Below are 26,499 nucleotides of genomic sequence, written 5' to 3'. Positions count from 1 at the left end.
AACGCGTGTCTTACAATGTTGCCTCACGGCATCTTTGTTCATCTAGTTGAAGGGTACGGGGATTCTTCCTTCCCCCGCCTCTTTTCATTTCTTTAACTTTTCTTTCCTTTTCAGATCTGCTTCTCCAAGTCGTTGACTGGATTGCAATTGATGTTGGTCTTTTATTCCCTTTTTGAGCGGGTGATGATAGCTATGTGGCTTGCTCGTCGAGATGGCCACGTACAGGCTAAAAATTGAGAAGAATGCAAACTGATTCCGAGACTATTGAGACATGACTGTGTCATATGAGAGTATCAATACAGTGACTCCGATAATTCAATTGAGTTTGGTCCAGAGGGAAAGGCGGAAAAAAAACGAAACAGGTCTGTCGTGAACTGGGATTGAACCATGTGCGAAAGAAATTGTGCCGAAAAAGGTACTTCTCAACACCCCGAAAAACATCGTCAACTGTGCACACAGTAGGCGTTCGTCTCAATTACCAGCGACAGCAATCAGACGGTCGCAACCGCGATGCACATGCATCTACCGACCGGTACGATATCTGATCCCAAAAAAGTCAAAAAGTTGGAGTCGGGATTTCTATCCTCCTCCACTACCCCAAGCCCCCAGCGATCGTAATCCAGCACGCCATGCGACGGTGAAGATACCTCTGCAGAGTGAAACCTCCCTCAAGTGTCATCTTCATTGCTTAGGGCCACACGCAGCGATCGCAGGTTACCCGTGCGAGTGGGTGGCCACCGCAGCATTCGCACTGGGCGCCGCTGAGGGGTTCCAATGTGGATGGGATAGCGGAAGAAGAGTAATGAAAGCCTTCAACCATTTGACCATTACAGCCGGTGGTTGCGAACATAATTGTACTTCAAGTAGGGTTGGGGGCTGGCGGGGGACGTGCGGTGGTTCTTGGGTGGATCTGCTGAGGTAAGCAGGGTATTTGCGCGTGTAGGTGTAGGAGCTCCCAGCACTCAACGCGCCCGCGAACATCTCCACCGAGTACCGACCTAAGCTTCCAATGGAAGTTCCATCATCCACCCCAGTTTGCAATTCTGGTTGGACTTGACGTCGCGATTGCGCCCAGGGGTTCTGGCTCTCCGAAGCTCTCACCAACTTTTCTAAACCAAACCATCAAGCCGTCTTGAACCCGCACAATATCAATGGCACCATAGCAGTCTTTTCCTGTTCTCAATTTTCGAGCTGCTTCTGCTTCTTTGCAGCATCACCCAAACTCCACGATGCTCGCAGCAACCCCCCGCCTCCACGTCCGGCGCCCCTCGCCAACAACAGCCGAATTCACAGTAACAACCCGCCCACCACCAACCCTCGCAGTCCGCGTCCTCTCAGGCCTCCTCTTCACCCTCCGCATCCTCCTCTTCTTCTCCTCGATTCTCCTCCTCCAAGCAGCCCTGGCAGAATCACCATACGTCATCTCCCTCCTCTCCGCATCGACAAGAGCGAAACCCACCGTAACCGCAACTGCAAACGACGGCCCAGACGCCCTCTTCTCGAGCGCAACGCTCTGGCAGGTCCTCCTCTTCATACGTACCTCGGCGCCAGGCCGTCTAGCGCACGCCGCGGCAGCATCGCATGCGATACCGCTACCCGTCCTGGTTCCGGGGTGTCTGCTCGCGGCGTACGCGACGCTGAAGCGCACGCATACCACTGAGAGTTTACTCGTGCTGCGCGGGCTGGGGATACAGACGAGTTCGACGAGTGGGAGTTATCTGTCGGCTGCCGCGACGCGGTTCATACCTACCGAGAAGATTCAGGACGTGCTTGTGAATGAAGCGTTCAGGGGCTTCGAGGTGCGGTACTATTTGATTGTCATTGTCGAGGGGGAAGAGGATATCGTCGTCGTGTTCCCTAGGATACTACCCAAGAAGAAGATTGTCGAGACGGTGTGGAGAGGCGTAAGGGGGTGTCTGTGGGAAGCGGATGGCGGGAGTAGTAATAGGAAGATGGATGATAGATGGCAGAACGGGGTATGACAGGTCCCTCGTAGCCTTGACGAATTCATGATCTGACCAAAGCTTTCTACTTTATCTTTTTCTTTATGATAGGGGACATGTAGCCATGACCTACTCATCCCCATCACCCGCCGCAGCAGCCTGCTTGGCATCCTTAATGGCCTTCCTCCAATTCTTCGACTCCCTCATCTCATCCGAGTTCTTGAAGCCCTTACGCTGCGCCCACCGGTCATTAATCTCCGCCGGCGACGGCGTCAACTGCTTCTTCGCAATCGGCACGTACCCGCCCGACAGCTTCCCCTCGTGCCCGCCCTGGAATACCCTCTTCCCTTTCGCTTTCGACTCGGTCCCCTGCACCTGTCTCGAGACGAGGTCCAGCAGGCGGTTCGCGAGCAGCTCGTCCATCTTCTTCTCGCGGTAGTGCGACCACAGGTTCTCGACCACGTCAGCCTCGCCGTATACCCAGCGCAGCGCATTCTCCGCGTCGTTAAGTGTCCGGCTTTCGTCGTCGCCTGGGAAGACGCAGTTCCAGAGCACCAGCGGCGTCTCGTGCGCCAGATCGTAATTCGGCTTCCGCGGCGTGTTTTCGACATCTAACAACCGCGTCACGAGGTCAGGCGTTTCCAGGCGCTGGCCGATGAGGAACAGAATCGTAACCATATGCCGGATCTGATGCCACAGGAACGCTGTCCCGCGGATATTGAACGAATACACTTTCGGAAGCTGGCTTCCATCAACAGCACTGGCGCCCAGATACGGCAGCGCCGTACCCACGTCTTTCACCTCCTCGACGCCGGCCTCGAACATGCGCCGCTCAAAGTTTGTAATCTGCTTACTCCCGTCCACCTTGCAAAAGTTACGGAAGTCGTGGCTGCCAATGAAATTCTGCGCGGCCTGGTTCATGGCGTCGATGTCGAGGTAACCCTCCTTCATGCCGTCCGGCGTGCCATCGACGGTGATCGCCGTGGGTGTGAAGGCGGGCTGGGTGAAGAAGTAGCGGTACTGGCGCTCCTCGCACGAGAAGCGGGCGGAGAAGTCTGGCGGCGGGGAGGGGCACCAGGCGATGATGCGGATGTCGTCGGGGAGGAGGCGGTTGAGGACCTTGACGTACTGGATCTCGTCGTTGATCTCGTCCCAGACCCTTTCGGGCTTCTTCTCCTTCTGTTCCTCCTCGACCTTGTCCGTGCCCTCCATCGGAGTGTCGTCCCCTTCCGTCTCAGCGGCTGGTGCAGGATCCTCTTGCTTCTTGGGCACTGGTCTGTTACTCCGCACCCTCAACCCGATAACCTGTCCAAACGCGCTCACGCCGCGATCCGTCCTCCCGCACTTGGAGTACTCGCAGCAGTCAAAGTTGACAACATCCTGATCCTCGGGGAAGATGAGGCAAGACTTTGTCAGGGCGTTCCACAGCTCGCCCTCGATCGTCGGCAGACTCGCCGAGGTGGCGTACTCGAATCCGCCGTACCGCTTGCCCAGGTACGCCAGCTTCAGCGCGATGAAGCGGGTGGAGTACCGTGACGAGTCGATCCGCTTGGCCTCCTTCTTTCTCTTCTTCACCGGCGGGGCCCCGTCTGTTGCTGCTACTACTGCAGCACCGGTGCCGTTCTTGGTGGTGCTGCTGGGGGCACCGGACCCGGCTCCGGAGGCCTTTGATGCCGCATCCCGCTTGTCGAGTTCATGCTCGAGCTGTCTTATGCGGGAGATGAGACGCGCCTGGTCCCATGACTCGTACCGTCCGCTCACATCGGCCATGTTTGCGACGGGAGCGGTGCTGAAGCCCCTAGCCGCGAATATAGAGGATGGTCGGTAAGGATGAGTGAGATGCTGGTGAGTAGTAGTGAAACGACGCAGATGGTGGCGGTGTTGATAATGCCCTCCCCGACGGACTAAAACTTGTGAGCAGCCGTGTAATAGACCTCCAGCGTGCCTCGATAGGTTCAGAGTCGGGCTTGGCGGGCAATGCAGACAGAGACCCCAAAACAATTCATGTAAGGGCTTCATATGCCTTCTCTCTCTCTCATGTGAGTTTTTGGGAATTTTTGGAGGGGTGGTGGTGGTTTAGACGCGGACCGGCATCATGCGGGTACCTTTGGGCCCAGAAGAGTCACTTTTGGAGGGGCCGGCGCATGCAAGTTGAGTGACAACCAATTTTTATTTCTTTTTATTTCTTAGCATCAACTTTTTTTCGTCGCCCTGTAGAAAACAAAATGTGGCTTGTGCTGTGGCTGTAGCTCGACTCCACACTCTCATCCTCCCCTCATGGAGAAAGCCGAACCATTGCGACGGGACCAGTGGGCGCGAAATGGGCACTGTGTTTCTGGTGCTGGAGTCTTGGCTGAGTCCGCACCAGGCCTGGCCCTGCGCCATTTGTTCCCTAGACATCGCCGTATCTAGACGTCCCATCGGAAGTCGTCCGAAGCAGCCGTTGCGTTCCCTTCAAAAGGCTCAACATCAAAGGTTTTACAATCATGGAAGAGGAATCAGTCAAGATATTATTAGTTGGTGATGAGAAATGTGGAAAGACGTCGTTTCTCTCGTCCGTATGCCCTTTATCGAGACCATGCCATGGGGGTCTCACAATGCTAATGAGATGTGCCCCTGAAATAGGCGACTGAGCGCCGGCGAAGGCACCGGGCCCATCAGATTGCTCAGAGATATTGACCAACCCTTCATTTTCGAGATCAAGTTTTCTGGAAAACCGTACCGTCTAGAGTTTTATGATACAAATAGCCCCGAGAACTGGAAGCTGCTCGAGCCGGACATTGTTATACTGTGTTACGACATAAGCCAGCGGCTGAGTCTCATCAACATGAGGAGACATGTATGTTCTCCTGAATGACTCTCTTCTGTTTCTGTATCCCGTCTGACATCCGATACAGTGGCTTCCAGAGGTCAAAATGTCCTTCCGCAGGCCCGACCGCTTGCCCATCCTCATGCTGGGTCTCAAGAGAGACCTACGATCCGAAGACGACCCCAACGGGATCATCTATCCCCAAGAAGCATACCAGCAGGCGCAGGAGATCCGCATAGACAAGTACATGGAATGCTCCGCGGTGACGGGCGAACTGCTCAAGCTGGCGTTCGAGGAGATTGGTAAAACCGCAATCATGACGCGGAAGGCCGAGGGAGGACAGAGCGAGGGCGGTTGTGTCGCCATGTGAGATTCATTGCCTCGTCAGGGCGACCCTGATACTCCACTCCAGGAGGAAGAGGACACATTGGAGGGCTCGGTGCCGTCCAAAGTGAGTTGCGAAGTGTGATGCGGCAAGGCTTTCTAAGCAGCGCCGTTCGCAGCTTCCTCGGCGCCTTCCTCCTCTCCTGCCTCCTGGGGGAACGAGCCAAGCACTTCAGCAATGATGTTGACCATCTCCTCCTGCTGGTTCTCATCGAAGCGCTCAGGCATCTCTTCGATGACGGTGTTCAGAGCGGCGACGGATGCTGGGCGGAGGTTCAGGATCATGATGACCTCACCCTTGGCCAAGTCAAAGGGCTGAAGCTTACCCAGGAGCTGGGTGATACAGTCTGGATGATATGTAATGGGGTCTTGGCTGAGCGGGTTTGGTGCTGTCCGCAGATACTGGAGGAGCTACATATGTGTCAGCCATGAGTTTATTACACAGAAGCAGATACCCAATTTTCATTGCATGTATAACTTGGATGTGGTCAGACTCACCTCTCTTGCCAGCGGTTCAAGGTTGCCGGGACCGCGGCGTTCTCCACGCTCACGCTTCTTCTGACCAAGCTTGCGCTCATTCAGATGTTGATAGACCTCATAGTTGGTCAAAACTGCCGACTGAGCCTCAAGGATCTTCATCTTGATTGCGTGCTTGGCGCGGGGGACGACTAGGTTGCGATTGTCGGGTAGAGGAGAAGGTGTGATGCAAACCGTTTGATACCAGGTGGCAACGGCGGCAATTGCGTATCGGCCAAAAAGAGTGCGGAAAATGCAAGCTGCGCAGGCGCTTGGTGTTTGCGGAAAATCGACGTGTCGGTGTACAAGGTGAAGAGGCTAGGCCAATGTACCTGTCACTCAAAACGGAACCTCGCAGGTGCTCTTTGAGAGGGACAGGAATAGGCTGTTCAAGTAGTACAACCTTGGACAAGCTGACGTTTGATTTGACAAGGGTAAGTGACTGGTGACTCTGCCTGAGGGTCTATCAAGGAAATATCGGGTCGCCTTGAATCCAGTTGTGACTTGTGAGAAGTCGGAAGAGTCAGATGAGGTAAAGGTACTGTGTAATCTCGCAAAAAGAATTACACTCGTGACTGTACGGAATCTAGGCGAGCAATGGGAGCCAAGGTACGATGCTGCCGCAAATTCTTCTTGACAACCCAAGTGCCCCGCGGTCGATGGCCGGTACGGTTGGCAACGAGCTGCAGGGAGATAAAAAGGCAAGCAGAAACGCAGGTGCATTGACACGGCCCAAGGCACCAATCACGATGCCCAGTCCCCCACTCTGCCATGTGCTAAATTGTCGTAGAGTACGTACCGGATCTGGAATTGCGCAATGAGAGGGGGAAAGAGCGTTGGCGTTGGCGGCTTCAGATTCGAAGTAGGCGCCTCCGCTGGCCGGTGGCCGCTTCCTCCTGCCTGCGGCCCTGCCACCTGCACCTCTTGTCGTTAATAAAAGCCGGTCGGTTACTCGCGTTATTTCACTCCTTACTACACTACCTTACAACAACTACCTACGTAGTACAGTACTACACTAATAAGGTAAGGGGAGGTGTGAGATTCCCCAGGTACTCCTTCCCGCCTCACTATCATCGTCAAGGAGCGCTATTTTCTGGATGTACATTCAAGAGGCATATACTCTGTCTGCATTATCCGTACAATCACGAGGCAGCCAGACTTTTTGACAAGGGGATGGATTGCAGAATGTCCACCTCATTCGGCATATCGCAGTCAGAATTAGAACAAGAGTCACTGCTGCATTCCGGGCAGCGTTCCACGAATCCAATGCAATTCAATCCTCCCTGTACGAAGTCAGTCGTTGACACTGTACTTCCGTACCTGGTCGCCTATGTCTTCCGCCGCCGTCACCGCCCTCGCATCGCTTCAGGCATCTCCGTCACCGGTCTACGGCACTCTGCGTGAGGCTCGGCGTGTCTGGGCAGCCTGGCAACGACCGGAAGAATACAGTGCATGGTTAGAACATCGTCGGGGCGCAAAATCTCTGCGAGACTGCCAGAGATCGGAGTCATGAACATACACACAGGCGCAACAAGGTACCCGTGCTAACCTAAAATGGCCACTTCTACACCCATCCACCCTGTGAGGGAGCCCTGTGCAATCTCTCTTTCTACCCCACCACCACACATTTCCACCTGCCACCCCCAAGTCCACATGGCGGCGACTGCACCCGACCCCGATTCCTGCCAATCCCAAACAAACTTATCCACTCAGAGATTTTCCTTTACAACTTCTCGACAACCCCAGCTTCAGACAGAATTCCCCCCCGCTACCAGCTTTTCCCTCCTCCCTCTCCTCTTGAGCTTGTTCGTCATGCTCCCGTTGTGATCGCATCTCTAGAGGCATTCCCCCTCATCTCCGCTGATTGCTCTCCAGCTCTCGAGCATCTTTACCATACAATTCACTTCTACGCATACCCTCGGCTTCGGCACATTCCAGTCCCTGTGACGTCGCCCTGCACCCCACTAGCAGATTTTTGACGCCTCCAGCAAACCCGACACCGGCTCTCTCGCTCGCGATCCTCCAACCCGCACACGACACCTTCGAACCCTCAAAAAAACCCGGGGTATCTTTCTCCACAACCATCTTCGAATACCCTAGCTGCGAAATACACATTGCAGCCCCGGCCTCGACGCCCTCTTCTCTTCCCCAGGTCCTAGTCATACCCTCGAGCGGTTCTAGGTTCAGCCTCCAATATCGCCGGTTTCGCCCGACCACTATTCTCCTCTTGTTCATTCACCCATTGCTTCTTGAGCAACCAGCAAATCTTCACAATGGTCCGCAATATCATTGTTCTCGGAGGCAACTCCCACCCGGAGCTCCTCAACAGTGTTTGCAACAACCTCGGGCTGAACCCATGCGAGCGCATTCTGTCAAAGTTCTCTGTTGGAGAGAGCCGCTGCGAGATCAAGGACTCTGTGCGCGGCAAGGACGTCTTTATCGTCCAGACTGCATCTGGCAATGTCAATGACAACTTCATGGACTTGTGCATCATGATCTCTGCCTGCAAGACGGGCTCCGCCAAGAGAGTTACGGCTGTCATGCCTCTGTTCCCCTACTCGAGACAACCCGATGTCCCCTACAAGAAGGCCGGCGCACCTCTCTCAAAGCCAGCAGCAGGGACATCTAAGAACTACACCTTTGAGAGTGTGCCTGCGACCCCGGGTCCTGGTATTGCGCGCAGCATGGGCCTCCCCAACGGCATTGATGGCATTGCCTCAAAGCTGGCTAAGAGCAAGCTCAACGAGGAGCGATCTAATGGAATGAACGGCGTCGACCATTCCAAGACCAATGGCAACGGTCGTAGCCACCACGACTCTGTATCCTCCCAGGTCAGCTACACCAACCACGACAACGAGCAACAAAACCGAATCGATGGCTTCCAGTCCAAGCCTGGATACAAGCAGTGGGTTGCCCAAGCTGGCACACTGGTTGCTGACCTCCTGGCTTGCGCTGGTGCGGACCATGTGGTATGTACCCCCGAAAAGAACTCCTGAGAATAGCTCGAGAGAGTGTTCAAAGGGGGCCAAAAGATTCGCGCAGCCAAACTAACAGAACGTAGATTACGTAGGTTTTCTTCCCGATCATCCTTTACGTGGTGCTTTATGTGACACAAAGGCCATTGCTACAACCCTCTCTGGAGCTTCCCAAATGCTCTTTATACCTGCATCGCTTCATTGCTTCTTTCTGAAGCATATGCTAATGATTGCAGGATGGATCTCCACGATCCTCAGTACCAGGGCTTCTTCGATGTGCCGGTCGATAACTTGTACGGCAAGCCCCTCCTCATGAGGTACATCCGCCAGAACATCCCCAACTATAAGGATGCTGTGGTTATCAGTCCCGATGCTGGTGGAGCCAAGCGCGCCACTGCCATCGCTGATGAGCTGGACATGGCTTTCGCCCTGATCCACAAGGTAGGCCATTACTCCCCGTGTGAGGAGACACAGGATTCATGGTTTTTTTACAGGAGCGACGCCCGACCAAGTACACCGAGCAACGCAATGCCAGCATGATGCTGGTGGGTGATGTCAAGGACAAGGTCTGCATTCTTGTTGACGACCTCATCGATACCGGCAACACCATTACGAGAGCTGCCAAGTTGCTCAAGAAGGAGGGTGCTACTCACATCTATGCTCTCTTGACGCACGGCATTCTCAGTGGTGACGCCATTCCGCGTATCAACGCTTCCGCCATCGACAAGATGGTCGTGACCAACACCGTTCCTCAAAAGGACCACATGCGCGCCTGCTCCAAACTCGAGTTTTTGGACGGTGAGTGCTCTCGAATACTACCGTGTCCTGGAGCGAAGCTAAAATTTAGCAGTCTCTCCGGTCTTTGCGGAGGCTATCCGTCGTGTTCACCACGGCGAGTCGATCAGCGTCCTTTTCCAGCACAACTAAAAGCATCATCACGTGGCGTTCGAAAAGAAACATCGGCTTTTTTGCATCGGAGGGTTTATTGGATTCCACCAACTGCTTCTAGGGAATCCCAGCAACCGTTGGTGTTGTTTTACTGGCGTTCAGCACAGGGGGTGGGTTGAGTGTGGCATCTTTTCTTACGCCATGGATATTCTAGACGTTTTCCTCTTTTACCCGGACTTATCAACAACATACCAGCTCGTTTCCCATTGGAAATGATGCAAACCAGTGGCAGCCCCGTTTGGCTAGCCACATTGCTACACAAAAACAAGATACTTAGAACCTCGTTCGTAAGATGGAGGCTCTCTGTACAGCGGAACAGCGGACCCGAAGGGGGAGCTTTGCTATACACACAAACTTTTCATGTCTGATGGATTACACTTGTCCGTTTTACTGTTGGCGACTTTGAACGTTTCTTTCATGATTTTTGGGACTTGTGCGAAACGGGGGCCAGTAAAGTGCTGCGCAATAGTCTTCATCCCGTCCACATAACACAAACATATCCGTAGAAGGTTCAGCCGCTTGATGATCGTCAGCGTGCCCGTAGACAAACCGTGACACATATTTGAGATAGAAAAGAAATCTAGCAATCGAGATGTACAAAACCTCTGTCAGTTTGAAGGCGAATGCCCAGTGCCGTCGTTGCGTTGATGTCTGTTTGTGCTGACGAAGACTTGTCCTTGTAAAATGCTTTTCACATGTCAGATGTACCCATCAGAAAGAGGGTTTGAATCTGTTATCCCCTGGCATACAAATAGTACACCAAATCAGACTCAAGAAAACAAAGAGTGAACCGAATCTAGGCCGATGGAAGTTCCAAAAGAAAAAGCAAGGATGTCGGAACAAACTCCTACAAGCCAAGAAGTCTTCTTCCCCAAAGGTTTCCCGACCCCAAACTCCCCAAATTCCCGCCCTGGCCCCACCGAGCCGCGGTTTCGCGGGGTACATTCATTTCCTTATCTTATCGGGGCGATGGAAGCCAAGCTCTCGCCCCGCCAACCCGCTGAGCTTCCCTCTCCCGGGGAGGGATGCTTAAACCGAACGACATCTTTGCCGTGAGTTTTGAGCCTCGGCAACGGGCAACGACGTCAGGCCAACGAGGACGAGCAGCATCCTTGAACACACAACTCGAGTGACTTTCTCACACCTTCGTCTCGTGCGTTGTAGACAATTCAGGTCTGGGCGACTCTAGTAGCATTAATCACACAACCGGGTCATTCGCAATGGCGACCCTCTCCGGCGCAGAGCGCATCCGCGCAATTACAGATGAGGACGGCATGTTCAAGGCCTTTGACACGTACCCCTGGAAAAGAGACAAGATGTTCACAGTACGTCTCACCTTGGAATCATAGATAATATATAGCCCGTCAATCATCTCGAGCTAACGATACGTGCTCCAGTCCGGCCTCTATGCGATCCTCGGCGATCCAAACACGGAAAACCCGCAAGGCACACCCACCGACCTCGCGATCCACGCCCGGATATTCTACTACGCCCAACGCATCGGCGTGACCATTGACTTTGCAAAGTACAAGGACTGGCTCGCGAAGCACCCGGACCACACGCCCCCCGACGTCCTGCCCGAAGAATACAAGACGAGCAGCACAACTAGCACACAGGGAGCCTCTTCGTCCACAGCTCCCGCAGCCAGCGGCGCAACAGAATCATCAACAGACGACGTCCCAACACTAACTTCCAAGCTCGACACCCTCAACACCAACGAGACCACCCTCGCAGACCCAACACCAGACTCTTCCGCAACCCCGGCAGACGAAGCAACGCCCTCATGGCAAGCAGCAGCCCCCAAAGCAGACCTCTACGTCGAACGCAAAGCGCAGCCGCAGGAGGGCGCTCCAGGCCAAGGGGGCGACGAGCCAGCGTACCCAATGGGTTTCGCGCAGATGCTGGAGATGATTCAAAAGGGGATTCCCATCCCCGGCATCAGACAGATCCCAGACACCGTCGTTAGGGACGCAGTGAGTATCTCCCCTAGTGTTTCTCCTTCCTCTTTTCTTCTTCTCAAGATCGTCACTGAACTTGCAGTCTGTAAAACCATTTGGGAAACGTGCGGTACCCAAGAAGCCGTGGGAGAAGGATGTCGCAGCTGCAGAGGCGGTGGAGAAGCTATCTGTAGTCGACTCCGAATTTCCACCGTTAGATGACGCTGTATCACCTGCAGTAGAGGCCGAGTCTGTAAGCAAAGAAGAGTCTGTAAGCAAAGAAGCGTAAGACGATGCATGAGCAGAATCATGTAGGATTCAGGAGGCAATACGAATGGCGTTCTGGAGAGGGGATAGGGATACAAGGCTTATGGATTACCACAGAGTCAACAATGTCAAGCAAAACATTACAAACCCGACACGGGAAGATCCCATTTACGAGTGCGCATAAGATAATAGAGGGGACCAAATTACTTGTAGAAGGATCATTTCTAGGGAGCTACCTAATGCTCAGTTGAGGACTACCACAGATGCTGTCCAAGCTGGACCAAGGCCGCACTCCAAAGTCTCCGGAATGTGATACATAACTACATACAATCATTGTCTTTGACTTTTGGTCCGATATGCCATGCTTGCCTAGTTGTCCATCCTCGCCATCCTCCGGGTTGTCCAGTTTGAATTTTGATGAGACTAAAGGAGTATCAAAGGGGTATGTGGATGTGTCGATGAACCGCCATGTATAGATGCGAGCATTCTGGCTGGGCTTCGTGATGCAACTCCAACGCCCACTTAGGGTTTCGAGGTCACAGTGACGCACCTCCATATCGCAAAATCCGTAACCATGAAGTGTCCAATGCACTCAGACAAGTGATAACCTGCCGAGCGTAGGATGACAGCTGATTTGTAAATTAATGGCCGAGGAAGATGTTTCGTAAGCACGGACAAATGAGGTGGTGCAACGACTTTGTCAAAGTTGAGGGAAATCGAATGGGGTGACAGGGAATTAGGGGAAAGAGGTCTTATAGTGACGCAGAGTGAGAACAGTTGAGAAGTTGATGGCGACAGTATGAAAAGATGGTGACAAAGTCTAGCGGTAGCCGCCGCCGCCACTGTAACGAGGACCAGCACCCATACGGTTCATGGCAGGACCAACTCCGGGGCCGGGACGAGTAGCAACAGCGGGGTTGGTGCAAAGCATGCCCACGCGAGATCCAAACTTGGAGCCTCGAAGAGAGACCATGTGCTTGCGGATGTGGGCGGCGACAACCTCACGGTGCTGCAGACCCGCATGAGTGAGGATGTACTGAATGAGATAATTGCCGTACTGGTCGCTTGCAATGTCAACGAGGGGGATGCGAGGGCGATCAACGCGACCCTCACAGACCCGATCAAGATAGCGGCTGAGGAACTCTCCCCCTCCAATCTTCAGGCACTTCTCGACAACCTTGGAGGCGTACTGATCAGTGCTGTATTCGGCAGCGTAGCGAATGACATGATCGATAGCACGGCTTCTGTCCGCTGGAGCGCCATGCTCACAGATGTGCTGGATGCACCAGTTTCCGAACTGTCCGTGAGCCACAATGTCAATGTTGGCAAGGACTTCCTCAATACAGGGACGCTACAAATCCATAGTTAGACGCATATGTAGAAAAGAGGGTCGGAAAATGTCAGCATACCTTATCTTCCTCGAGACAATTCTCGAAGATGTTCTGGACAACCAGACTGCCAGTTTCGCCCAAAGCGACTTCGTGCCACATGCCTCGCAAAGCCTCATTGACGAACTTCATGATCTGGGGCGGGGACTCGGACCATCGAAGCTCAAAGAGCTTCTGCCAGACATGACAGGCGTAACGATGAATAACGGTCTCGGGAATTCTGCGAAGAAGTTCGTGGACCATGATAGCCTTGTAGTCCTCGGGGACGGAGTCGAACGCCTTCTGAACGACATGGCAACCAAAGGGATCCATGGACAGATTGAGAGTATTGCCGCGAATGGCTTCCGCGATCTTAACAACTTGCTCTGGAGTGCCGTGCTCGAAGCAACGCTGTACAAGGAAGTTGCCAAAACGGTTGACCATGAGAGGATACGCTTGGGCAACGATTGCCTCCACGATCTCGTACTTCTGGTCTGGAGTGCCAACCTTGAGCTTCTGCTGCAGGAAGATGGAGGCCTGCTGGTCATTGTTGCAGACAATCTTATCCACAATGTACTTCCAGTTGCAATTGACATTCCGATCCAACAAGCGGCGGTAGTTGAGAGGCTCAGTAGTTGGCAGGTACGTCTGGCCCTCCGTGGCAATGGCCTGTTGGGGATGGAACATTAGCACTTTGCATCAAGGTCCATGTCTGGCATTGTCACGTACCTCGCTCTTCCATCCATCGCCAGTGGTGAACTCAGTTGCATGGGGAGACAATGAACTTCCTGGACCCTGCTGGTTGAAGCCTTGATAGCCCATATTGCCTGAAGCGCTACCAGGAGGACCACCCATGGGATCGAACGGAGCAGGAGAGGGAGTGAAGCCGCCATAGTTATGTCCAAAGTTGGTTCCTCCGTATGGCTGAGGAGACGGCCAGCGGCTGTTGTCGAACCGGTTGTTTCGGCGACTGCTAGGGGGCCGAGAGTACATCTCGGGTTCATGGCTCATACGATCATTGCGAAAACCATCCGCCATAGAGTACGGACCAGCGGGATCCATATAGCCCTGGTTGAAGCCGCCACGTCCGCCACCATACCAGTCACCACCAGAGTCGGAAATAGGAGCAGCCGCATCAAAGGAGAGAGGAGCTCTATTGTTGCTCCAATGGCGGGGACGACTGTAGCTGTTGATGAAAGGGGCGCCGATATCCGAGGAGTTGTCGTCGGTAGGCCAGGCGTTCTCAGCTCCGAATGCCCCCGAACGAGCCGCAGGCGGAGCCGGAGCGATGTCTTCTTCTTGCTTGACCGAGCGCGACTGGGCCAGTTCGTGATCAAGGCGAGAGATTTTGTTCTGCGCTCGGGCAAGCTCCATCTTCAGTCGAAGGAGCTCGTCCACGTTGCCGTTAGTCTCCTTTAGAGCGGCACTGGTTGGGCGACTCGTGGGCGCAGTCGTGGGGAACGAGTCCGTGGCAGGAGTGATAGGGACCGAGTTCGTCCTCGAAGAAGCCTTGTCGAAGTGACGGGAGTACAAGCTGTTCTCATCAGAGTTCTTCAAAGCTTCGTTCTGTTGATCGAGGGCAGCTTGCTGCTCAGACAGCTTGGCAAGGAGCATATCCATAGGGTTCGTGCCAGCAATCGTGTCCTGATTGGTCTTCTTCTGTCGCCGTTGTGAGCGAAGCGGCAGATTGCGGGAGGAAGAACCAACCTTGAGAACATTCTGATTGGCAAGTTTGGACGTAGCAAGAGTTGCAATGGTTTGCTTCTGCTTGAAGGCAGGGAGACCCTTTGATTTTTGTTAGCCCGGGCCTCTATCTTGTTCGAAGAACTTGTGTTGTACGGCAGTGGCCAAGGTCAGAAAAAATGATAGACCTTCAAGACAGCGGTGAGAAAAGAATTGTACTTACCGAGGCAGCTGACTCGATGGAAGGCTGGATGTTTTCCTCTTCGTGATGAGGCTTCAAAGCCGGAGGAGAGCTTCGCTTGGGGGTCTTGGGTGTGAGACCCGCGGAGGGAGGTGTAGACATCGTGACGTCGGACAATCTCTTCTTAGAGGGACAATGCTTTGCAGAAGATAGAAACAGAGGTAATGCCGTAAGGTGGCAGACAAGTTGAGAAAGATTATTTGGGAGGGAGACACAAAGAAGAGTGCTGATGAAGATCTTCTCTGCAGTGGAGGGAGAGGTTTGTTTGTGGAGGAATTGTGGAGGGGAAAGGTGAGGAAAGCTTTTTGTGGTGGGAATGGGGAGAGAATGGGGGACGGGAAGGTGAGGTAGGAACGAGGAAGGAGCTCGAGTTGGTGTTGGGAAGGAGGCAGTCCCGGGCAGCACAGGCACCTTTTTGGAAGTAAGGCGTACGAAGGGCCTAATCGAAGCTGCTGCGGGCCAGGACAGAATAATCCGAAAGCGTCAAGATCGTGAAGTTGGTTCCGAGTTGAAGGAGGAATGATGGGCTGCTGCTTGGCCTGGCGAGGGAAGGGTTGTTGTTGAGGGTGTTGAAGTCGGAAGGAGTTCGCGACTCGGCTGAGATTTAGCACGGTCTTCCTGATTTGGACGAGGAAGTTCAACTTGTTTATGCAGGTACCGTACAAGTCTTTCTACATGTGAAGACCTGTCGACCCGCCCCATATTCCACCTGAAGGAGGAGGGCCTGACTAGCCGGCCTCTGATTATTCACCACTGCCTACCATAGCGTTGTCTAACCACCAGATGACATTCAACTTGAAGAGAAAGCATACCGCCCCTGCTGCCTTGCCCAAATCTGTTCATCAGCCCTTTGAAAAGACTCAGCTTTTGCGATGGCACTTCTTTGCTTGTCCAGATATGCCAAGAGCAGTAGGACGAAGATCCACAGATCCAGCGCAGAGATCAGACGGGGTTGTTCCTAACACTGGAGAAGTAGGAAGTGCTGTGTGTCTTTACTTGCGAATAGCTCCATGTAGCACGCAGTGGCGTTCAGCACCTACCGACCAAGGCAATCATTTAGCTGGGATTCAATAAAACGGGAGTTGTCATTTGAAACATGAAACAAGGCTGTCTCTCGGAGAGACTTATGATTTTTTGACTCTGATATCCTCCATGGTATTTGTACACTGGCTGCCCTCCATGTTGATGGACATCCTCCCCATGACCCGCTGAAGCCGTGATCCCCGGTATTTTCATACCGTGCCTGTGCCTGAGGGTCCCTAGACATCCGCATACTGTGACAGAGCCACATGGGCTGCCTCGGTCGGCGACTGTACTGCCCCAAGTCTCGCCGCTCTCTATATGTGGAGAGTGTCCTGGCGCGCAAGATTCCGGGGGATCGCTCTATGAATGCACATCGTATCGTACAATCGATCTCGTGGTCGACGTCTATCGCTTCTTGGGCTCGGCTGTAGAACGGTCAGCGTAACCATCCAATTGGAGGCAACAAACGAGATGACTTACTCTTCGTCTTCTTCTTTTTCGGCGCGCTCTTTCCTCTGGCCTTCAGTCTGTCTAGGCGTTAGCAATAGCTCCTTCGCCCCCTTCAGCCCATGACGTACCCGGCAATGTGTTCCAAGCGGTCCATCTCTTCCAAGTCTAGAGTTGTGACATGAGGACCAAACTCCCTCTGCACATCCTTGACGGTCGCAACCTTGCGTGGGTAGTAGTCGGCGATAGCAGGTCCCTTCAATCGCTGGCGCAGGATCTTGTTGCCCGTCCTCACTCCCTCCGGGTTAAATACTGTCGCAAAGACTTCGCATTGGGCCTTTAGAGGTTAGCAAAAAACCAGACAGGTCAGAGAGTTGCGAAATTACCTTCATGAGGTCCAACAACCTCGCGCGTGGGACACTCATCTTTGCAGGTCTTGATAGAGCTCTATCAGACCAGCCAGAAATTTGTCGCGAAGTCGAACAACCTTAGCTTGAGCGAACCTGAGTCCTGAATTGGACCCGCAAAATGAGAGCTGCGCACTGCAATTGGTTGCGGTCTTGGGATCATCGATTGGCCGGCAACACTCGGTACGTACCCACGTCCTTGTCGCATCCCAGGCTAACGGACTTGATCCCTGCAGCGAAAGCACAGTGAGCTCCACCCAAGCCTGGACTGCTTAATTTTTGTTGCTTCTTGAGATGCTCACTGGTGAATAAGACGTAAGTTTCGATATTTCGACTAAATACTCTCATTCCTATCGACCACATTTCAATTTTTTCAATTTTACAACATCAACCACGACATTTCGTGGTATCGTTCGACCAGAACTTGCAATCTGTTTGCCTCGAGGGAGAATCAAAATGAGCAAGCGCTCGAGTTCAGGGACGCTACCACCGAGCAAGCGAAGGCATGCCGAAAGCGAGGCAATAGACTTGCTTCTCGATCACGGCGATGACCTCATCAAATGTCTCCAGGCACTTACCCAGGCCAAGACAAGATCTTCTATCCATCGCGAAGACTTGCAAAAAATCCGGCAGCTTAGCAAGGTGTTATTGCCATCTTTTGAGCAGTTGGCTAGTGAAGGAAAGACAGAAGCCCTCGATAGCGGTGAGATTGACGAGAATGAGGTAAAGACATGAGCTTCGTTTCATACGTTGTCAACTTTTTGCTGACTTAATAGGGGAAGAATGCATCACACGAGAAGGGCCAATCCCCATTGACACCAAAGCAAAGCCCAGTGGTCTCAGGACCGCCAATACCGTCTTTCATCTTGGTCAAGCCATGGACGCCAGCCGATATTCCGAAGACAATGCCGCCTCTGCCAAAAATCACGAATCCTGTCTTAGAGTTGGCGGCCTTCACCCATGTAGGCGTGGCCAAGCACAAATCAGATTTGAGTTACGACCGCCTTGAGTGGCTTGGAGACGCCTATGTCGAATTAATCTCATCTTCCCTCATTTTCCAAACTTTCGGAGGGATGTCAACGGGACAGTGCTCGCAGATCCGAGAGCTTCTGATTCGCAATGCCAACCTGGGAGAGTACTCAACACACTACGGGCTGTTCGAAAGAGCGAACCTGCCGTCCGAGTTCAAGCCCAGAGGTACCCAGCCGGCCGTGGCAAAACCACATGAAATCAAAAAGGTTCGCGGTGATTTGTTTGAAGCATATGTCGCTGCTGTGGTTCTTTCCGATCCCATCAACGGTCTCACTCGAGTTGCAGAGTGGCTCAGGACACTATGGGCATCGACTATCAAAGACCAGATCAGGTCGGTTGCCAAGACGCCCGGGTTGCAGACAGTCAAGGAGCTGGGCGCAACGGTGACAGAAGAGTCTAGTCTGCCTCCGAAGGTCCTCCTCAGTCAGGCTATTGGTGCGAATGGCATCACCATTCGCTACGAGGACTTACCCAATGCGAACAAGAAAGACAAGTACAACAAAAAGCTGGCCCTCTTCAGCGTCGGAGTGTATCTTGACGGATGGGGCGAGAAGAATAAGCTCCTCGGAACCGGTAGCGACTTGAACAAGAAGGAGGCGGGCCAAAAGGCAGCGCAAGTGGCGCTTAACAATAAGAAATTGTTGAAGGTGTACCAGGACAAGAAGAAGGCTTTCCTGGCAGCTCTTGGGGAGAAATAGGCGAGGTCAGAGTGAGGCGGTTGCACTATACCCATGATACCAGTTTCAATTGAAGCAATAACCATCTACGAAGAAATTTGAGTCTCCGAGTGACGAGATTACTCGAAAAGCTAACGCCGGAAAGTACATAGCTGGGAAGGGTTATTAGGATGGTCGATAGAGCACATCAAAAATACCAGATGAACTCGACTCGGACGTTCGCTGAAGTGTTAACCATACAAACCGCGTGGGTGCTCAACCTAGGAGCCGAGATGAGTAAACAGCTAGCTGCCCAATGCCGAACAACGATGGACCTCCGTAGCCGCTATACTGGGACCCATAGGCCTCGGCTCAATATCAGCTCAGAACTTATACATACTGAAGTCTCAATTGACGGAACTCTAAATTGAGGACGAAAATAAAACAAAAGACAATGGAACATCCCGCACATCCAAGGTTGCCCGCATTTCACGTGCCTACATGTCTCTCTCGGCCGACAAGCAGATGCCGCAGGCTACCGGTACCTAGCTTCAATCACACTCACAAGGGACAAAAGACGCGGGGATGATGGGAGTAAATTGCTAGTCGGGATCTCGGAGAAGCACAAACCCCTGACAAGCCCACGTCAGGCCCGCGCACCCAGGTCCCGCGTCCACTCTAAACTCCCCCAGATGCTGCTGCTGGGTTGGGGTCGTAGTTGGTTGCGCGGGCTTCGCTGCGTCTGCATTGCGTTGCGTGACCCGCGGCCGAGGCAAACAGAATTTACCGGAAATCGCCCACCCCTTCCGATGCTGCTAACATCGGCGCGAACCCCAGTGGCCCTCCCCAGGGCCCAATTTAGAGACAGCTGATTGCCGGTACCGAAATACCTTTGCCTCAATGCCAGCACCCGCCATCGCCGCCGCTACTCTCTTGCTACCCACCAGATCCCTTCTTTCTCTTTGGACGACGAAGTGAAAGAGTCTCATGGCGAAGCTCTCACATAATGCATGTCAGCGTGCTGGATCTCTAACTCTCTCCTTTTCCCAGCACCTGTTGCTCTCCCATTCCGTTTCAGTTCCGGCTGCCAAGGTACCTCGCTCTACCGGCACATCCAGGTGATTTGCGGAACTAGGTTATCTGAGTTGCTATCTTCGCCTGGTGTTGTTGAGCCGAACCCAACCCCGACGCCCAGAACACCTCGGATATACCCCCATTAATCGAACGCGTCTTCCCTCCCTTTGCCAACTAATCACGTCGGTCCGGTCGCCTCGAGAAACGGCTTTCTAGATGGCTGACTCCGTGGGTGAGTGCAAGCAGAACCCTACTCTGCGCCCGTTGTGGAGAGAGCAATTCCCCGGCTAATTATGCGATTATGCCTTCTCTCTATAGATCGCGTGTTCGTCCATGCCTTAAATACGGTCAAAAAAATCCCCAAAACGGGGGCATCGCGTCCCCCGCCGTCCGACAGACTTCGACTCTATGGCCTTTACAAGCAAGCGATGGAGGGGGATGTCGATGGCGTCATGGAGCGGCCGACCTCGGCTTCCGGCATGCCAGCCGACGAGCTTCAACGCGAGAAAGACAAGTGGGATGCATGGAACCTCCAGAAAGGTCTGAGCCGGACGGAGGCGAAGAGGAGATACATCGAGGCATTGATCGAGACGATGCACAAATATGCGACAACACCGTAAGCCCGCATACCTACCCTACTGGCACTGGAACCGCTCTTTGCGCATCGCAGCCCACTGACTCGTCACCACAGAGACGCAAAAGAACTAGTCTCGGAACTCGAGTTCGTATGGAATCAGATCAAGAACAATAGCCCCAGCTCGACCGACTCCTCACCGAAAGGCACAGGTTACACCGGTGAATTACGACAGTTCCAGCCACCCCTGACCGGATCCGAAGGCCCCCTGAAGGTTCTCAGCCCCATGAGCGAGGACGATGCGGCAGAAAGGAACTCAGATGGAAGGATAGGTTACGACGACGATGACGAAGGGGGCGCGCTCGTGCCTAGCAGTAACTGGTCCCGCAGCGTGGAGCGCGCACTCGAGAAGCTGTCCGCCGAGGTCGCGGCATTACGAGAGCAAATAACAACAGGCAGAGAGTGGAAGTCCAAAAAGTCACGAAGCTTCCCAGCCTGGCTACGATGGTTTACATGGGTTATCATGAAACATCTAGCCATCGATATGGTGCTGCTAGCCTTCATCCTACTGTGGATGCGCAAGCGGAAGGACCGGCGACTGGAAGACTTGGTCCGGGCAGGGGTGAAATTGATGCGGGAGTACGTGAGGAACGTCTTACCGGCCAGATGACAACTCTCCCGCTGGCAGCAAGAGAAGGCGAAGCTTTCAGGCTGATATAGCATTGACTCGATCGACAGCATTGCTACTTGCTGCTTGTAGCGACACCGATCTGTTTAGTGTGTTCTCTACCCTTCGCTCCGCTTGAGAGGCTTCTTCGACAGCAATGACGCTTTGAAGTCAGTCTTGGAGTAGTGGCGAATGCTCCCATGACGGACCGAACGTCTCTGCCCCTTTGATCGAACACGGAATGATCTTATCAAGGGAACAGTCTGGATAGCGACGATGAAGAAATCCCCTCTTGGAGATGGGCAGCCAATGCGAAGTATCCCCCAAAGGACATCACAAAGAAAGCCATCACATGGGAAAGCAACCACACATGCTGAGCCAAATGCAGCAGTTGGCCAAGTCTTCGGGGTCACGAGGCAGGAACCGAACGGACTGAACAACCTACATATTCATGGAATGTCCAGAGCTAGGACCGGGCGGATCATATAAATGTGATATCCAATAGCAAATAGTTACAAATTCAAAAATTTCAAAAATTTAGCGTTTCACTCTCGTACCTATGCCGCCGCATTTACCTGCTCAGACTCGCACTGAACCTTTCACTTAGTACACCAGCGAAGTTGAGGAAACTTCAACGACTTCACTTCAAAGTGAGAAACAAGCAAACAAGCGATGCTAACAGGGCCTCTGCAACGAAACTTGAACATATCTTGTTCATGTGTGCCCATTGAGATTCGAGTCAATCCCAAAAATTAGTAGGACCGGGGTGTAAGTTTGGAGCCACCTTGAGACTGCGATCACAGGCGTGGGACCTCAGCTTACCTTCACAGTTTTAGTCCCACCTTCCCACGAAGCACAACCTCAAACTTTCGTCCTACACACTCCATCATATCACTCAATTCAATCAGGTCGCGACACTGCGATTTCTACCTGAGATGCGGTCAAGAATCAGACTGGCACTCGGATTTCGATAATAGCGACGGACTCGTGGGCAAGATGCAAGCCACAAGTGATCAGTCGACGAGACTTGGAAAGGCAGAGGCCTCTGCTGATTATACCATGGGAGGAGGAGGAGGATATCCCACAAGCCGTGCCGGCTCTGGCGATGTTCGTTCCTTTAGAAGAGAGCCTCTTCGATCCCTACGACGCTCCGCGTACCGAGATTGAGCGCATCAAGCTCTGCCAAGAGAATCTCGAAAAACACACAGCCGCCGTCGAGCAGAACCTTGTCTTTGTTTATGAGAGAGAGCACAAGCGAATCTTACAGGTTGCGAAACAAGAAGAAGCGGAAAAGGGCTTCATTGAGACGCCTGTGGGCCTCATGCAAGGCGAGGAAGCTCTCATCATGGAGTCAGTCCACGCCCCGATACCGCCCGGCGCCGATTATAACGACCGGCACTTGTCCACGTACAAGCCTCCCGAGACTCCGCAAGTGATGCCTCCCAGGCCATCAGCACTTCAATGGTCTCTTTACAATGCTGGCCAAGCCGTGGGTCAACTGCACGGATACCACAACCACGCCCAAGAGCTCAAAGAGGCTTATCAAGAGATGTTGAACGCTGTACTCAAGGCATCGTTTGCCGACCAAGGGCAGGGGGATGAACCTGCTCGGAGCTAGAAGCGACAAAAGCTCGAGTAGCAGTTGGCGAACGTGTCCCAGGAAGACAATAAGAACTCAGGATGGCATGCAAGACAGCCGGAGGTCTGAGAAGGATGGCCGACCGACCAAATCGCTACCGTAAGGATGTTTCCGGCGTATGACGGCGGCGCATCCGCCACGCGCTGCGTGTACATAAGTAGTGTACATACACATCACGAGATATTAGTAAAAACACACGTACTATCTACATCTAAGTCTCGTCGTCATCATGATATGTAACGACCGGCGGTAAGAGGCAGCGGTCATTGAAGAATTCTCCCATGCTTCCATAAACGGCGTCAAAAAGCTTCATCTAGGTACACTAGATAGAGGAAGGCTCGATCAAGCATCTTGCGAAGCTCAAGCTCACCTACGATAAGTGTCCATACAATTTAAAGTGAAGAGGAAAAAGAGAAAAAGGCGCTCTGCGACGAAATTTTCCGCAGACTAAATGGTGCTCAGAGAGAAATATTGATGCCTCAGGCGGCAAGTAAGCTCCCGGGATGGTCGACCAATCACGGTTGATGTAAATTAATCGCGATTTACGCACTAGCGCCACCAAATCCCCATGGTCCGGGACAGAAGAGCAGTTCCCTCCCGACGTCAACGATTGAATATCAATCCGCCTCTCACCCAAACGCCCTCCCCCGTTTCGTCAGATTCTCAATCCGTCAAGGCGATACGATGCTGCGGCATTCATTAGCACGTTCGGCTTGGCGGACTGGCAAGCAGGCCGCCAATGCCTCGCGAACTTTTGCTACAACAGCTCGCAGGAATGCCGAAGTCGAACTGACTGTTGGTAAGGACGAACCCGCCCTCGCGAGGGGCTCAATTGGTTTCTATCGAGGTTGCTGACGAGATCTTTAGACGGAAAGAAGGTGTCGGTCGAAGGTGAGCTGCAATGTGGCCGTGTCCGAGGATTCCTACTAACGATCTTCTAGCCGGCTCCGCCCTGATTCAAGCTTGCGAAAAGGCAGGCGTCACAATTCCCAGGTTTGTCCAGCCGTCAATAAACAAGCCGTATGGCATTAACTAACTTCTCTACAGATATTGCTACCATGAGTACGACACCCTTTTCGATCGAATCGATGACCGCTGCGAGGGATGACCCCCCGACTGACAAATACAACAGAAAGCTTGCGATTGCCGGTAACTGCCGTATGTGCTTGGTCGAAGTCGAGCGTGCACCGAAGCCCGTAGCCTCCTGCGCATGGCCCGTCCAGCCAGGTATGGTCGTCAAGACCAACTCTCCCATCACACACAAGGCCCGCGAGGGTGTCATGGAGTTCCTCCTCGCCAACCATCCTTTGGACTGCCCTATCTGCGACCAGGGTGGTGAGTGTGATCTCCAGGACCAGTCGATGCGATACGGTGGCGACCGTGGCCGCTTCCACGAAATCGGCGGCAAGCGTGCCGTTGAAGACAAGAATATCGGCCCTCTCATCAAGACCTCCATGAACAGATGTATTCACTGCACCAGATGTGTGCGTTTCTCCAACGATATTGCCGGTGCCCCCGAGATGGGCTCTTTCGGACGTGGCAACGACATCCAGATCGGTACCTACCTTGAGAAGAACCTCGACTCCGAACTTTCCGGCAACGTTATCGACCTGTGCCCCGTTGGTGCTCTTACCTCGAAGCCTTACGCTTTCCGCGCAAGACCTTGGGAACTGAAGCACTCCGAGTCCATCGATGTCCTTGACGGCTTGGGATCCAACATCCGCGTCGACTCCCGTGGCCTCGAGGTTATGCGTATCCTCCCCAGACTCAACGACGACGTCAACGAAGAATGGATTAACGACAAGACTCGTTTCGCCTGCGACGGATTGAAGACCCAGAGATTGACCATGCCTTTGATCCGCCGTGAGGGCAAGTTCGAGCCCGCCGACTGGGAGCAGGCCCTCATGGAGGTCGCCAACGCCTACCACCACATCCAACCCAAGGGCAACGAGTTCAAGGTTATCGCCGGTGAGCTGACCGAGGTTGAGTCCCTGGTTGCCATGAAGGACCTGGCCAACAAGCTCGGCTCCGAGAACTTGGCCCTCGACATGCCCAACGGAAGCAAGCCCGTCGCCCACGGTATCGACGTTCGCTCCAACTACTTGTTCAACTCCAGGATCTACGGTATTGAGGAGGCTGATGCCATCCTCATCGTTGGAAGCAACCCCCGCCACGAGGCCGCTGTTCTCAACGCTCGTATCCGCAAGCAATGGCTTCGCTCTGACCTCGAGATTGGTGTCGTTGGCGAGACCTGGGACTCAACCTTCGAGTTTGAGCACCTTGGCCTCGACCACGCTGCCCTGAAGCAGGCTCTTGCCGGCCCCTTCGGCAAGAAGCTCCAGGCTGCCAAGCGTCCCATGATTGTTGTTGGCTCTGGTGTCACTGACCACGTTGACGCCAAGGCCTTCTACGAGACCATTGGTGCCTTCGTCGACAAGAACGCCGCCAACTTCATCACCCCTGAGTGGAACGGTTACAACGTCCTTCAGAGAGCCGCTTCCCGCGCCGGTGCTTTCGAGGTCGGCTTCACCACCCCCTCCACTGAAGTTGCTCAGACTGCCCCCAAGTTCGTCTGGCTCCTTGGTGCCGATGAGATCTCTGAGAAGGACATTCCCAAGAACGCTTTCGTCGTCTACCAGGGTCACCACGGTGACCGCGGCGCCCAGATTGCCGACGTTGTTCTCCCCGGTGCTGCCTACACCGAGAAGGCTGGTACCTACATCAACACCGAGGGCCGTGTCCAGATGACCCGTGCCGCCACCTCCCTGCCCGGTGCTTCCCGTACCGACTGGAAGATTGCCCGTGCCATCAGCGAGTTCCTCGGTGCTCCTCTGCCTTACAACGACGTTGCCCAGCTTCGTGACAGAATGGCCGAGATCAGCCCGGCCCTGGCGGCCTACGATGTGGTTGAGCCCGTCGCTCTGCAGCAATTGAGCAAGGTTCAGTTGGTTGACCAGAACAAGGGCTCCAAGGCCAGCGGTACACCTTTGAAGAAGGTTATCGAGAACTTCTACTTCACAGACGTCATCTCAAGAAGGTATGTTATCCGTGTGAAGACGTTTTCGAAACCTCTATCAGACATAGCTAACATATACATCCAGTTCACCGACAATGGCCCGCTGCTCGGCGGCCAAGGCCAGTGGCAGCCCCAAGACCAACTTCATGGCGCCAGGCATGGAGGAGGACAGGCCAATGGGCCAGATTGCGTACGGAGCATGAGGGACAGACTGTACGACTACGACCGTAGATGGAGGAGGACGAAGATGAAGAAGAAAAGAGAGTTCCTTTGTTTGGGATGGATGCATTGCTTGTATATAATAGCACGCGCGGGTAGAGAGTGGTGGGTAGTTGAAGAAAGTAAATACCTTCATATCTTTTGTGTCTCGTGATGTCTGATATCATCTCCAACTGGCCGCCTTTAGTAAAGAAGGTTTATGGACCTACTGGGTAGTTAGTCAAGTGAGTGTTGCCGCTCAATGAAACATCACCGCTATTCTTACCAGTACTACTGCCGCCATCATAACCCCTTTTTCCCCCTTGAGGTAGATAGTCAAGGTAGTCGATCCTCTGGGATTACACCCTGAGAGTACACCCTGAGAGATGCAGGCGAGGGCAATCTGAAGGTAGTGGTCATGATGAAGGTGATCGTACAACCTTCAACTCTACTTGTTACGCACCTAGCCTCCACACACCGTATACAAATTTTGTACTTGTCAATACCACGCATAATGATGCAAATAACAAAAAACAATCTTGTGGCTCCCCGACGCGGGTCGTACTACCAACGATCTCAAGGAGTATGTATTCATCAATCAGCAGCGCTACGACGGCGGAAGACATCCGAACCAAGGATTCTGGATGAATTGGCCGCACATCGCAAACTGGCCGAACGTGTGTTCGAAGCAACGGA

At 53.4% G+C, this 26,499-nt stretch overlaps 12 protein-coding genes across 12 annotated transcripts; 8 read left to right on the top strand and 4 right to left on the bottom strand.

Moving 5' to 3' along the window:
- Window positions 1-502: 502 nt before the first annotated feature.
- Window positions 503-922, top strand: CTAM01_02313 (uncharacterized protein; the record flags this gene model as incomplete). The annotated part of the gene is made up of 1 exon (XM_060518352.1): window positions 503-922. A coding segment is annotated over one exon (420 nt), but the record flags the coding sequence as incomplete, so codon positions are not given.
- Window positions 923-1,229: 307 nt separating this feature from the next.
- On the top strand, window positions 1,230-1,982 carry CTAM01_02312 (GPI-GlcNAc transferase complex; the record flags this gene model as incomplete). Its single annotated transcript, XM_060518351.1, has 1 exon — window positions 1,230-1,982. One exon carries the CDS (start codon window positions 1,230-1,232, stop codon window positions 1,980-1,982), a length of 753 nt encoding a protein of 250 aa, XP_060386984.1.
- A 90-nt stretch (window positions 1,983-2,072) lies between these two features.
- Window positions 2,073-3,713, bottom strand: CTAM01_02311 (tRNA pseudouridine synthase A; the record flags this gene model as incomplete). Its single annotated transcript, XM_060518350.1, has 1 exon — window positions 2,073-3,713. One exon carries the CDS (start codon window positions 3,711-3,713, stop codon window positions 2,073-2,075), a length of 1,641 nt encoding a protein of 546 aa, XP_060386983.1.
- Window positions 3,714-4,429: 716 nt separating this feature from the next.
- CTAM01_02310 (uncharacterized protein) lies at window positions 4,430-5,122 on the top strand (the record flags this gene model as incomplete). The annotated part of the gene is made up of 3 exons (XM_060518349.1): window positions 4,430-4,497; window positions 4,569-4,782; window positions 4,841-5,122. The coding sequence occupies 3 exons, from the start codon at window positions 4,430-4,432 to the stop codon at window positions 5,120-5,122; spliced, it is 564 nt and encodes a 187-aa protein (XP_060386982.1).
- Window positions 5,123-5,235: 113 nt separating this feature from the next.
- Window positions 5,236-5,775, bottom strand: CTAM01_02309 (RNA polymerase III subunit C17; the record flags this gene model as incomplete). Its single annotated transcript, XM_060518348.1, has 2 exons — window positions 5,236-5,547; window positions 5,635-5,775. The coding sequence occupies 2 exons, from the start codon at window positions 5,773-5,775 to the stop codon at window positions 5,236-5,238; spliced, it is 453 nt and encodes a 150-aa protein (XP_060386981.1).
- A 2,150-nt stretch (window positions 5,776-7,925) lies between these two features.
- On the top strand, window positions 7,926-9,554 carry CTAM01_02308 (ribose-phosphate diphosphokinase; the record flags this gene model as incomplete). Its single annotated transcript, XM_060518347.1, has 4 exons — window positions 7,926-8,621; window positions 8,886-9,068; window positions 9,122-9,425; window positions 9,478-9,554. 4 exons carry the CDS (start codon window positions 7,926-7,928, stop codon window positions 9,552-9,554), a joined length of 1,260 nt encoding a protein of 419 aa, XP_060386980.1.
- A 1,241-nt stretch (window positions 9,555-10,795) lies between these two features.
- On the top strand, window positions 10,796-11,963 carry CTAM01_02307 (uncharacterized protein; the record flags this gene model as incomplete). The annotated part of the gene is made up of 4 exons (XM_060518346.1): window positions 10,796-10,900; window positions 10,973-11,548; window positions 11,616-11,797; window positions 11,897-11,963. The coding sequence occupies 4 exons, from the start codon at window positions 10,796-10,798 to the stop codon at window positions 11,961-11,963; spliced, it is 930 nt and encodes a 309-aa protein (XP_060386979.1).
- A 636-nt stretch (window positions 11,964-12,599) lies between these two features.
- CTAM01_02306 (uncharacterized protein) lies at window positions 12,600-15,172 on the bottom strand (the record flags this gene model as incomplete). The annotated part of the gene is made up of 4 exons (XM_060518345.1): window positions 12,600-13,130; window positions 13,189-13,815; window positions 13,876-14,931; window positions 15,053-15,172. 4 exons carry the CDS (start codon window positions 15,170-15,172, stop codon window positions 12,600-12,602), a joined length of 2,334 nt encoding a protein of 777 aa, XP_060386978.1.
- A 1,326-nt stretch (window positions 15,173-16,498) lies between these two features.
- CTAM01_02305 (uncharacterized protein) lies at window positions 16,499-16,965 on the bottom strand (the record flags this gene model as incomplete). Its single annotated transcript, XM_060518344.1, has 4 exons — window positions 16,499-16,518; window positions 16,574-16,620; window positions 16,672-16,877; window positions 16,927-16,965. 4 exons carry the CDS (start codon window positions 16,963-16,965, stop codon window positions 16,499-16,501), a joined length of 312 nt encoding a protein of 103 aa, XP_060386977.1.
- A 438-nt stretch (window positions 16,966-17,403) lies between these two features.
- On the top strand, window positions 17,404-18,677 carry CTAM01_02304 (RNase3 domain-containing protein; the record flags this gene model as incomplete). Its single annotated transcript, XM_060518343.1, has 2 exons — window positions 17,404-17,670; window positions 17,724-18,677. The coding sequence occupies 2 exons, from the start codon at window positions 17,404-17,406 to the stop codon at window positions 18,675-18,677; spliced, it is 1,221 nt and encodes a 406-aa protein (XP_060386976.1).
- Window positions 18,678-20,137: 1,460 nt separating this feature from the next.
- Window positions 20,138-22,568, top strand: CTAM01_02303 (acyl CoA binding protein; the record flags this gene model as incomplete). Its single annotated transcript, XM_060518342.1, has 4 exons — window positions 20,138-20,325; window positions 20,401-20,922; window positions 21,044-21,060; window positions 21,928-22,568. 4 exons carry the CDS (start codon window positions 20,138-20,140, stop codon window positions 22,566-22,568), a joined length of 1,368 nt encoding a protein of 455 aa, XP_060386975.1.
- Window positions 22,569-23,273: 705 nt separating this feature from the next.
- CTAM01_02302 (NADH dehydrogenase) lies at window positions 23,274-25,808 on the top strand (the record flags this gene model as incomplete). Its single annotated transcript, XM_060518341.1, has 6 exons — window positions 23,274-23,388; window positions 23,457-23,480; window positions 23,531-23,582; window positions 23,637-23,651; window positions 23,722-25,626; window positions 25,691-25,808. The coding sequence occupies 6 exons, from the start codon at window positions 23,274-23,276 to the stop codon at window positions 25,806-25,808; spliced, it is 2,229 nt and encodes a 742-aa protein (XP_060386974.1).
- Between the last annotated feature and the right edge of the window lie 691 nt (window positions 25,809-26,499).

Source organism: Colletotrichum tamarilloi (genome assembly GCF_030869305.1).
Source record: "Colletotrichum tamarilloi strain Tom-12 chromosome Unknown Scaffold_5.1, whole genome shotgun sequence".
Taxonomy (NCBI): Eukaryota; Fungi; Ascomycota; class Sordariomycetes; order Glomerellales; family Glomerellaceae; genus Colletotrichum; species Colletotrichum tamarilloi.
Note: the sequence above shows the minus strand (reverse complement) of the source record. Positions and strands in the feature narration are given on the sequence as shown.